Source organism: Parus major, chromosome 2 (assembly GCF_001522545.3).
Source record: "Parus major isolate Abel chromosome 2, Parus_major1.1, whole genome shotgun sequence".
Classification (NCBI taxonomy): domain Eukaryota; kingdom Metazoa; phylum Chordata; class Aves; order Passeriformes; family Paridae; genus Parus; species Parus major.
This window is the reverse complement of record NC_031769.1, coordinates 42,246,216-42,258,262: the sequence shown is the minus strand read 5'-3', so window position 1 is coordinate 42,258,262 and position 12,047 is coordinate 42,246,216. Positions and strand designations below refer to the sequence as shown.

At 39.2% G+C, this 12,047-nt stretch overlaps 1 protein-coding gene across 4 annotated transcripts in view; it reads left to right on the top strand.

Moving 5' to 3' along the window:
* CAPN7 (calpain 7) overlaps positions 1-11,443 on the top strand; it is a 31,876-nt gene extending 20,433 nt beyond the window's left edge. For 3 of the 4 annotated variants that reach the window (XM_015617883.2, XM_015617884.3, XM_015617885.2), the window contains 7 exons: positions 394-529; positions 941-1,016; positions 3,234-3,379; positions 4,139-4,201; positions 6,585-6,715; positions 7,676-7,768; positions 7,845-11,443. In XM_015617883.2, the coding sequence (XP_015473369.1) occupies positions 394-529; positions 941-1,016; positions 3,234-3,379; positions 4,139-4,201; positions 6,585-6,715; positions 7,676-7,768; positions 7,845-7,989 (790 nt within the window). In that variant the 3' untranslated portion in view covers positions 7,990-11,443. The remainder of the gene's footprint in view (positions 1-393; positions 530-940; positions 1,017-3,233; positions 3,380-4,138; positions 4,202-6,584; positions 6,716-7,675; positions 7,769-7,844) is intronic. The other variant, XM_033511929.1, reaches the window with a different exon arrangement.
* The last annotated feature ends 604 nt before the right edge of the window (positions 11,444-12,047 follow it).

Sequence of the window (12,047 nt, the reverse complement as noted above, 5' to 3'; positions counted from 1 at the left end):
GAAAGATAGTTTTCTACAGTTACAGAAGTGTAGCTGTTTTTCATTTAATACTGGTGTGTGCAATCATAGATATGGTTGTGCAGCCCAGGCTGCTTAAATGGTTCTGCTTTTTCTGTGCTTTGTGTGGTTGCAGTCAGCAGCCAGGCTATTTATGTTTAGCATTTTTTTTTATTATCATACATGTATTGTGATGAACTCATTTACAAAACAAGGTTCTAAAGATAATGCTTCTGATGTGACTGTGTTATGTAACCACTGCCACAGATTCCAGTAGAAAACTAGGCTTTGGTAACTTGTTACTGATAATATCTGTGTATGTGTAGGATTTGGAGTTGGTTTCAAAGCACAGATTAGTTTCTTACTGGTCTAATAACGTGTCTGTATCACTTTCAGTACGTGGGATGCAAAGCAGGGCCCGGTGAAGGATGCCTACAGCCTGGCCAACAACCCTCAGTACAAGCTGGAGGTGCAGTGTCCACAGGGTGGTGCTGCTGTCTGGGTCCTGCTCAGCAGGCACATCACTGACAAGGTGCTGGTTCTGCACTGCAGAGCTTCTCTAAATCTTTCTAAATGGCTTTCTCTTATTAGTGTGTTACTGCCTATGTTCAGGTGTGTATGCCTGTGTACATGTAGAATTCTTTAATTCAGCAGGTACATGTACCTCCAATTGAAACAATAAATTGGAGCTAAGTGATTCTATTCCACCATAAATGTTCTGAAGTAACTTTGACTCCTGGGGCCTGAATAAATTAAATTAGTGGATGTTTGTTTACTTCAAGCATTTGAAAAAGAATGCTGTTGGGTATCCAAATAAGATCATACTGTGTGGTAATCAAAAGGGATGGTAGAAGGTGTACTTGATGCTGATTAAGTATTCACAATTTTCCACAGAATTGCACAACTCTGATTTATGTTTTTTTTGTGGGTTTTGTTTTTATAGGATGACTTTGCACACAATCGGGAATTCATTACGATGGTTGTATACAAGACTGATGGCAAAAAAGTTTACTATCCAGGTTAGTGTACTTTAATTGCCAAGAAACTGATGTTATAAATAAATGAAGAAGCACACAGAATTTTGTGGAAAGGCACTTTTTGCTTTAAATCTAGATGTCACATTAAGGGGTCAGTCTTCTGAAATCATTGTTTTGCTCTGTTTGATCCTACTTAAAGTCTACACTGAAGGAATAGGCCATTCTACACCACTCTTAAGAGTTCTACATAGTCCTGCTGACACTTACTTTGATGCAACACTTTATTTTTTCTTTTCTGTTTATTTTTCAGTGCCAGAAGTTAATGCTTAGAAGATGATCTGTGTTAGTTTCTCTGATAGCATAATTATTTCCCATTTGTGAAATTATTTAAAGGTCTACAGGTTCCACAAAATGAAAAGAATCAGGGTTAATTGTCCCATGAACATAGCTTAGTAAATTACCTAAGCAAGCTTATGAAATATAGGTGAACAGCATATTTCCAGGTATCAGGTATGTAATGTGTAAAATATTCCAATTTTATCAAAATCTCACTCTTGGTCATTTTATGTCAGATTATTTTTAGCTGGAAGAGAGGTTTGCTGTAGCTGTGAAGTCACCAGGTACACTTTATTTCAAGAGAGATAGCAGGTCTGAAACACAGGCTGAGACACAGGGTGTAAAGGTAATGCCCAGGTTGAATGGATAGACTGAAACTTTAAGGTAGAGCTAATAAGATCATATTTTTATTTATTCTTTCCATTAAGTTAGAGATTGCTAAAAATATTCCTTGGAATTATTTAGTGAAGGTGCATCCTAAAACAAGCAGGATTTGGCCTGTTGCTTTTACAGATAGGAACATCTTTAGAACCAGGTTTGCATTCAGGTAGCTGCTCATGCAACAACTCCCTTAGTAGATTTTAAAGCTTTTTTTCACCAGAATGGAATTGGTGGGACTTTTTCTATTGGAATGGCTAATAAGCATTGTATTGTTCACATGTGATCTTGTTCAGTGAACTCTGCTGACCAATTCTCCCAGAATCCAAACTTCCCCTAGGACCTGTCTTTCTGTGGAAAGATCTGTTGACACCTGACCAAATCATCATCTGTTTTTACAAGAGCTGCTCTGTGAGGAGAAGCAACTGCCCAAGTTGCTTCTAGTGTTCTTGGTAGTTGTAATAGTGCTTATTTTACATGTGTGTCTCACTGCAAACGTTCTTAAGTGAGCAAACCCAAACACAATTGTATAGTAGAGGGAATTGTTCAGTTGTGCTTGAAACAGACAGCCTAGCAAGACCAGTAGCAAAAACTGAATGATTGATGTGTTTTGTCTTGCTACACAAACTCTTTTAAAAACTTCTGATCTCACGAGCTCAAACTTGTTTAAAACCTTTTTCCGTAGAAATAGATTGGTCAAGCTGCAGTATTATTTTTAACCATCTGTTAAAATAAGATGAGAACAAAGCAACTTAATCCTTTGGCAGCAAGGCCGAGACTTCCCATTCCTAAGCTTCTTATTGTTTTATATTAATCCTTTCCCCTCTCCCATGTTGCTTTGTGGAAGAAAATAAAAGGATCTGATCCTGGACCTATTGAAGTAATTGGCTAGACTTGGTCCTGCTTCACTGAAATTAAAAGAAGTCTGGAAAGAACCAATTAGAGGCCAAATAACAAATTACACTGTCTAATTGTAAAAGCAAACATTTGGGATCTTTTTAAGTACCACATGTGCATTGGTATTGGGATGCAACTGCATCTGTGTAATGATCACAGAATTTGAAGAGAGAGGGAGAGAAAGCGTGCATGATTTAGTTAAAGGAATTAACTAATGTTTTGAAGTATTGTTTACGAGTTGGCCAAAGATTTTGGCAGCTGGCATTCTGAAACTGTCCACCCAATGAAGTAAGAGCAGACACTTCAGAGATTTTCAAAGAATGCTTAAACATTCATTATCTTTCTCTTGAAATTTCAACGTAAGTACAGTAGTCTTCTTGGAGTAGTGACATTGGTGGGAGATGGATAAGCAGTCCTTGCAAGTCTTAGGATTTAAGCTGTACTTTCAAGCACAGAATTGGTGTCTTGTTATGTGTGATATACCTCTCTTGAAAACAGTAGTTGATGTTAAGACTGTCCTTTTTATGGGTAAGTCTTGAGGCTCTCCTCTGTTCAGAGCACTTGGGTCTGTTCAGTCTAATCTTAGAAGTTTACCAAGGTGATGGATTTTTTTAGTCAGGGAAAAATTATCATTCTTTCCTTTTTCAGCTGATCCTCCTCCTTATATTGATGGTATTCGGATCAACAGTCCTCATTATCTGACCAAGATAAAGCTGACCTCTCCAGGTTCCCATACATTCACCTTAGTGGTGTCCCAGTATGAGAAACAAAACACCATCCATTACACCATCAGGGTAGGTGCTGTTGTTTCACAATGAAGGTAAACAATTGAACAGTTAAGGGTCCTTTGTTTTTATATTTGATAAAAAGGGTATTTCTGAATATTGCTATTTTGGGGAGGGAAGTTATGAATGATGGAGCAGAACCACTGGATGAAGTGTTTGATAATGGTCTCCATTTGTAGTTAAGATATTAATGTGGTTTCAGTAACAAAATTTTAGTAACAAAATCAGCTGAAAAATACTCTTATTTCCTAGAATAAAAAAAGTATCTGTATACAGTATCTGTATACATTGTCTCTCTTTGTATCCAAAAATAAATCTATTATTTAAAGCCATTTTAGATCCTGGTTAAGATTTAAAGACTTTCGACTTCTCTAGGTCTTGACTTAGGATTTGGGTTTTTCTCTTAGCTGGTGAGTCACACAGTGATCAATGCCTGATATTTTTTCACTCAAAAAAGAGTTTGTTTCCATTTTGCTTTTTTTGTTGGTTGGGGTTTTTTTTGGGGGGGGGGTTTGTTTGTTTGTTTGTGGGGGTTTTTTTGGGGGGGGGAGGGGTTGTTAAGAAAAATTAAGTAGAACAAGTCTTAGTCCCAGTCCCTTAGTTTGAATTTTGTGTTTGACACAGGGTCATCTGATGGGTAATACAGGCATGTAGTGAACAGGTATCTAATAATGTTGTGTAAGCAATTCTGCTTTTTTTTAATTTGTCATGATTCCATTTGAAAAGTGTAAGATGAATGTGTGACCTGCTGCATCTTTTACAATACAGGTGTATTCCTTGTGCAAGTTCACCTTTTCCAAGATTCCTACACCTTACACCATTTCCAAACGGGTAAAGAAACATTTTCTTTTATAGGTCGCTGGTTTGGCTTTTCTATATTTAAGATATACAAGGTTTTTAAATATATTTTGATACTACTGCCCCACCTCCACCACAGAGTGTGTTGTTGCAGCTGTACCATTGCAGACGTGCTGCAAAGCCTTTGTAGAACAGATTGGCCTTTGGAACAACAACCCCTACCCTAGTAAGTCATCACTCTGCAGAAATCAGGTTCTGATAGTCATGGTGCAGAGTGAAAACCCCCCAGAAGTGTTGCTCATGTCCTCTTGGGAGAATTGCATGATTTTCTTGGAAAAACTCCTGCCATGATGGGACAAAATCAGTAATGCCAAACCAAAGGCACCAGTAATAAGACCGTAAGAAACAAACTTAGGATGGCAATATCACAACACACTATTGTTCCTAAATTTTGCAAAGATACCTCAAGGGTCAGTAACAGTTGGAATAAGCACTTCCATTGCCAGACAGGATAAAAAGAAAGTAAATCCATTGTACATTTCCTGTAGAAATGCTCCCTGAGAGTATAGGAACAGGGGGGAGAGTGAAAAACTTGACTGAAACTAAGTCAGAAGCTCAGGCAGTTTTGGGGCCAGCTGCTGTTCATATTTCAGCTGTCAACATGAGCAGCAATTATACCTTCAGCTGAAGTATAAATATAGCCAAAAGCTCACAGGGAAAACTAACTTGCATGTATTTTCATGTTTTAGCAATTTTATCCTCAGGAAAGAATAAACCAGCAGCTGTTAACTTTAGCTCTGTACCTACCATGCATACTGTGGGGAATCCTATTATAGTCTGAAGTCTTCTGTCCAAACAGTAACATACTGAGGAAGAGAGAAACAAGGGAGCTTGAGCCACAGTGGAGCAGTCCATTTTCTAGGACACTTGTGCCTGAAGCCCAGGATTGCATTTTGCATTTTGTGTGGTCAGGGGCACATCCTGGCTTGCAGCTTGGCTCTTGAGTTCAGACAATATTCCATACCAGTTGTTAATTCTGGAACAGTCCCTTGAAGCCTGTTCTAGAGAATGGTGAGTGAATAGGGAGATGCCTGGGAAGAGCACGATGACTTGTTTGGTCCTGCCAGAAACCATTGTCCTATACAGCTATTAAAAACTGGGCTTACTTGGAGGAAGTGCTTTAAGAGGTCAAAAACACATTCAAGGTGAAAAACCTGTTTGAGGAGGGACATCCATTTTATGTTGTAATATGTCTGAGAAGAGAATTAAGTATATAGAAAACTCCTGTTGATTATTTGAACATCTGTCTAGTATTTAAAGAAATAAAAAAGGTATGTTTTATCTATCCATGGCCAATTCTGTCTTTAGGATTGAATACAAAAAGTTAGTTGCCTGTATTTAATGCCTGTTTGGTGACTGCTTAGCAGTCATCACACTCAAAAGCAAGCAGAGAACTAATTCACAGTTCAGCAGTAAAGACAAGTTCTGTTAGATGTCCTGTACTGGAGTCAAGTGGTCACCTCTGGAGCTCACCAAGCCCTGGTGAGCCCTGGAATGAAGCGTAACAGAAGTGGGAAAGGGCTAGAAAGCTCCACAGCACACAGCAGTTTTAGGTTATTGGGTAGCAGCATGGCAGGGGGGATAAGTCCCCCTTGCTTCCGTACTTACCATGTTTGAGGGTACTGAGTAAAGAAATTAAATCACAAGAGAAAATGCTGCCACTTTCTGATTTGACAGACAGGAAAGAAGTAATAGGAGAGAGGAATCTCAGCTATAAATCTGTGGGAATGCCTGGCATGTATTACAAGTCTAACCTTTCAGTTTAATGACTAGCAAGAGGAATTTGGAAACAGATGGCCTGCTTCTCAAAGTCTGAGCAGCATTTTTCCTCTTGTGTGTCTTATCCTTGCAGAACATAGTTATCTTGTCACTGCAGTGCTGGTTCTCAGAGTGCATGGAGGTGATGGACAGGGCTGGAGGCAGAGATCTTTAAAAGAAAAGGTTATAACACTGTTACTGTCCTGCCTGTATCACTGCTGTTTCTCATTTAACCCAATGGAGGAGTGTTTGAGGATGAAAAAAATCTGTGTAGTCTAGTAGGCGTGGGAGAGATGGGAATGTGGGTCTTCTGTTAGCTGCAGTTGTCACAGTCAGAAACAGTCACTCAGTGCTTGTTTCATGTAGGCTGGAAAAACACAGTACATCTCAGGGATTTAAGGCTTTGATTGAGGGTGATGGGGACCTGCACAAGACTTTGTGAATGCTTAACACCACCTTTCATTTCACTTTAGTGACCTCTCCTGATTTTTAAAGTCAGTAACCTATAAGGTGAGAGGACCTTCTAGTCTTGTTTGTGTATGTATATAAGCAATACAAATCCTCAGGATTTGTTTTCTGTACTTTTGACTTCTTTCAGGTTAATGGACAGTGGAAAGGTCACAGTGCTGGAGGATGTGGAAACTTCAGAGACACCTACAAAAATAACCCCATTTATCAATTCCAGCTAGACAAGAATGGACCATTACTAATTGAACTACGGGGGCCAAGGTTTGTAGAAAATAATTGTGCATCAATATGCACTGCATACCAAATATAAAGCTTTGTTGGTATCCACTGGGAGGGTGGGAAGCTCATGGAAAATCCAGAAGACAAGGTGTGGGAGTTGACTCAGATTTAGTACTATTTATGTTTCTATCTTTACCATCAATAGTGTTTTAAATCTACACATTAACTACTGAGGGAAATCCTTGACCTATAAGGAAAGCAGCAACCTTCCTTTCTCTTTAGTTTTGGAGTCTGAGCAGAGTTAGGGAAGAAAGTATAAAGGCCTTCCTCTTAAAACTATTATGATCATAATTCATTTTACTTTGCAGTAGAGCTAATATGCAAGATTAAACCCTTATAGCTCTCAAACACCTCTGCATGTGCATTTGCTCTGCCACTAGCAGGCCAGAAGGGCTGGATGACAATGTCCTAAAAAAGTACACTCATGCAGGCCAAATTGCTTTGGCACAATTAATGATTACCTCAAAATACCAGTATTCAGCACTTCTGAATTGCAACATCTCCTGACCTGCAGTCAAGTGTTCATCTTTTGCAAATCTTTACAGTGAGTTCCACAAAATGGCAGAACTTTCTATCTCTCCTCCCCTCTTTGAGGAAACTCCTTCTCTCATGAAATGAAGATGAGGGCAGAGGTGTGGCTGCATGATTCCATTAAGTGAACAGTTCTTTGCATTTTTTCCTGCATTTGGACATCCTATTTGGGTAGTTTGAAGGACAGGGGCAGCGGTGCCTGTCACATGCATTAACAGGAACAGACAAAGTGTCCCAAGTTGTATTGCAACATGAGAAATTATACTGGGATCACTGACACCAAGTCCTCTGATAGCAATCTGATCACACAGGATCTCTGCCATGTGGCACAGGAGCGTGTCACAAGCTTAACTACTTGAATTCTGCTTGAGAGCACAAATAGCTAAAGAAAGTCTGTCATGTCACCTGCAGGCAATACAGTGTTGGCTTTGAACTTGTCACCGTCTCAACAGTGGGAGATCCTGGGTCCTATGGCTTTCAGAAAAAAAGCAGTGGTGACTACAGGTAACACTTAATGAAGTCTGCATAGAGGTTTGAAACATGCTTTAGATCTCATTTCTAACAGTTTTCTTTATCATAGGTGTGGATTTTGCTACTTGGAGGTGGAGAACACATTTGCTGGAGTTTACAACATTATCCCCACCACATTCCTGCCTCAACAAGAGGGCCCCTTTTTCTTAGATTTTAACAGTACTACTCCTCTTAAGGTGTCACAGCTGCAGTGAGGAGACAGAACTGTGCAGTGCTGTTTAAGGAGATAGTTTTGATCTCTCCAACAGCCTAAGAACAGGTGAAGAACCTTTACTACACATGCACAAAAGAAAATTACATCCTGAGTTATAGCCAAAAGCATAGAATCGTGGACTGTCAGTTAATTGTGGCGGGCACTTAGCTGTGGGTTTGCTGCTGTGGTCCAGGAGTGAGCACTGTTCAACAGGCTTGGGAATAGGCTAAAATGCATATATTCAAATGAACCAGCAGAACTCGATTTATTTCAATTTTTCCACACTTTGAATCAAAGTCTAGTGAGTTATGAGAAAAACTAACATTGAAATTCCTTCCTCCCAACATACAGGGTATATGGGCTAAAGATTCTATTCTTAAAAGTAAACATGTTAGAAAAAAAACATTCTTGTGTATTCTGCTTATTCAGTCTCAGGACCAAATAGCTTTTATTACATATTTATGCTGCTATCTATAATGTTTCAGCATGGAACTGGTTCTCACATCTAAATGTAAATGTACTACTGCTGAGCCAATAGTATTCCATGTGTCATCTTACCTGGAATATGTATATAGGAGTAAAGGAAAAGGAAGGTTCCAGCTTTAGCTATTTCTAAAAGCAAAGAAATTGACTTTAGTACCTAATAGAGTATGAGGTTCTGTGGCTTTCTTCCTGCCATCTGCCAGAGCTAGGTTGATCCTGATGAGCAGGAAGGCCAGGAGGTTATCCAGCAGCAGTGTCCAGGCAGTGCAGCACAGCCTTCCTCGAGCAGCTATGAAAGGTTTTCCTTCGAAGATCCCCTCTACAATTCACTGTATCTACTGAGGGTAGTCTCAGTTGCTGGTGCAAGGAGATGAGGAACTGCCCACCATCAGGAACTCAGCAAAGAAATGTTTTCTTTTCATCACTTTCGTAAGTATACATCATGTAGGAAAGGATCATTTAAACCTCTCCCTCAATACACCACAGCTGCAAGGAATGCACTTGCTGCTTCCATTATGCAAGACATCTTTGAAAACATACCATTTTCCTTGTAAGTTGAAGCCAGTGAGGAAATTGAGCACACAGCCCATCTCATCAATAGAAGCAGGGTCAGAGTTCTTAAGAAAATAGTGGAGGTGGGATTAATGCAGAACAAGTTACTTTTTTCGAAGTGTCCCTCCTCTACTTGCTCTTCCTCTAGATCTGCATACATTGTATCTGAAGAGGATTCATGATAAGTTTTTATTTAATGCCAACTGCCTCACAAATCCTGAGATGGATTAAACTTTGTCATTTTCACAAAATTTACAATATTTCACCATTGGGGGAAAGGGTATTTTAAAAACAGCTATAGGAATTTTTGCTGCCATTCACACTGGTTTGGCAGTTTTCAATCAAAAAGTTAGCACTTAAATCTTGCTTTAGATCACAAGTGTCACTTGGCCATTGGGAAACTGCGCACACATTCTACAGCAGCACCACAGAAATATCTGTGGGCTAAAATTATTCCAACAGAAATCTTCTATAAGTCCTCTCCAGAAAGTAGGAGAACCTTTTGTTTCATTTGCTTTGTCAGACAGCTGCTTAACAAGTGTCTGGTGCTGAAAGGGCAGTGATAGCTCCTGTCTTGGGAAACACACACCTTGCTGACTGCAGTTCTCTCAGACACCATCTGGGCTAGGGAATTTGTGACAAGTTTGTCACAGGGTGACTTACCTTCTTTTGCAGGAAAGTTTCTGATGATTATTGCAATAAATCAACAGAGGGAACAGCATGGGCACAAGCTGAGAGAAGAACAGATTAGGTTCTTTGTGGTTATGCTTGGCTTTTGGAATATGTGCCAAGGACTGCTTCATCCCTAAAATATGAAAATTTCATTCAACTCCCATTTTCTCTACAGGTTTCCGTTAAGTTTTTTGCTGAGGCTAAATCAGAATAGCAGTGGAGTCCTCCACATATCTTATCACCTCTAAAATCAGAGGTAGTGAGGAAGTCTCAACTGAATATCTTTCTGACAGTACAAAAAACAGATGCCAGAAGTGCCGGCTTTCAGCACCAAGTTCTTGCACACTCTCTGCTGTTTGAGATCAAGCTGGTAGACTTGCCTACAGGAAAATCTGTTGTTGTTCTTCAGTAGCTGGTTTCTACTCGGCAGGAAGGAGTTTTTCTTTCTCTTTTCCCCTGAGCACAAGTTAGTGCCAAAGCTTATGCTGCGTGGAACGAGCATAAGGCTCAGCTTCCGTACTGTGCTGAACTTCACTGAACTAAAAAATAAGAAATGTACTCACTTTCCTAATGCCAGGCAAAGGCATTAAGGCCAAAGGATCCTGTACCCACCAGGATACACTTAATATTTCTTACACATTCAGAACAGTCAGTGGATTGGGTTCATCCCCATTAATGCACAGGATTTAGGCTTAGTGTCAATCTTATATATATATTTATATATATATATATATATATATATATAGCAAATTCTATTCAAATATTGCACCTGCATAGGCTACTACAATGCCATCACTGTGCACTTCCCTTAAGCTATAGGACAGAACACTGGTGAAGTATTTGAGAGGTACTACACAATATCCATATAAATTGTAGCCTAGGGATTCTGGCAAATTAATTTTGCAACAAAGTTTTCTTGCCCTTTTTTCTTAAGAAAAAACATTGATGTAAGCATTTAGGATTTGCTTTCATATTTTCTGCCAAATATATACTTTTATATTTTTTCTACAAGTCTGGAAAAAATACTGCAAAGTGAACTGATCCTTCTATTTTTACACAACCTCAGGCCACTAAGTTAAACTTTTCTTTCCCCTGTACTGTTTAGTATTTTTTAAGCCACATGACAGAGAACATAGTTTGTTCTGTTTGTTTTGTTAGGAAGATACAGGTTAGCCCTTGGTTGATCCAATCCCTCAGTTCTCAAAGATTCAGTGAGATGTAGTACCATGGATGAATGCTATCAACAGCTTCTAGCCCAGCTGCCCCAGACTGTGAGTCTGAGTTCAGTCCTGCTGCAACATCATGTAACTATTTTGTACAGTCGTTATGCACTTAACCACACAATCTCTGCAGCCTCTGAACAGCCACCTATTTAGAATTACATTTGTGTACATACAGTAGAGGTTTTCATCGCTTCATCTAAAAGGACACAGAACTTGTTTGATAATACCAAAGAAAAGTAGAAGTTCTAGGTTAACATTTGCTTTATACATCCTCACATCAGGGCAGCTGAAGCAATCATGTATACTTTGATACACCAGAGGCTTATTTTTATACCCATGAATGCAGCTACCATCATGCTACACATCAGAATCCATGAAGAGCTTAAGTAAAAAGTAACTGGAGAAAGCTTGTTCATTTGCTTGTACTCCATAGCAATGTATGTTCATTTAAGACTGTCATATTTATAATTATGGCTTTTATGACGCTTAAAATAAAGAGTTTTCCATTAATTTATTAGACACACAGTTCTGCCTGTTTGCTTGCATGTTTGGAGGGTGATTTACCTGCCAAGTCCATGGCTCACCAAAGGAGGAAGGCCTGCACCATGATCTTCCAGCAAATCTTGCAGCAGGGTGGTAGAAATGGAAGGGCAGAGTGGGTTCCACACCCTTTCAAACTTCCAGATCAATGGTTTTAGCCAATCAGGACATACACAGGGCAAGCACACCCACAAAATTAATTCATTGCACCCAGCTGTGGGAAGTTTGGGTTTCAGACAGATGAGAAGAAATTTAATAACAAGGGAGGTTAAAAAAAAACAAAACAAAAACAACCAAAAAAAGGACAAAAAAATAACCACCAAAACAACCATCCAGAGAACCCAGGAAAATGTAACAGGTGTTGACTGGGAGGTCTGCAAAAGTGAGATTCAACCACAATGACCTATGGTTAGTTTTTCTAACAAAATGCAACACAGATAATAGCTCAACTATGAAAGTTTAAGTAAAAACACTTAATACAGTATAGCACTCCTTTACTGCTTTTCATATTTAATACAGTCTATCCCAGCTTTTTCCCAAGTAATGGTTACATCAGAACTTGGAACTACAGATTTCTTTCCTGAACATT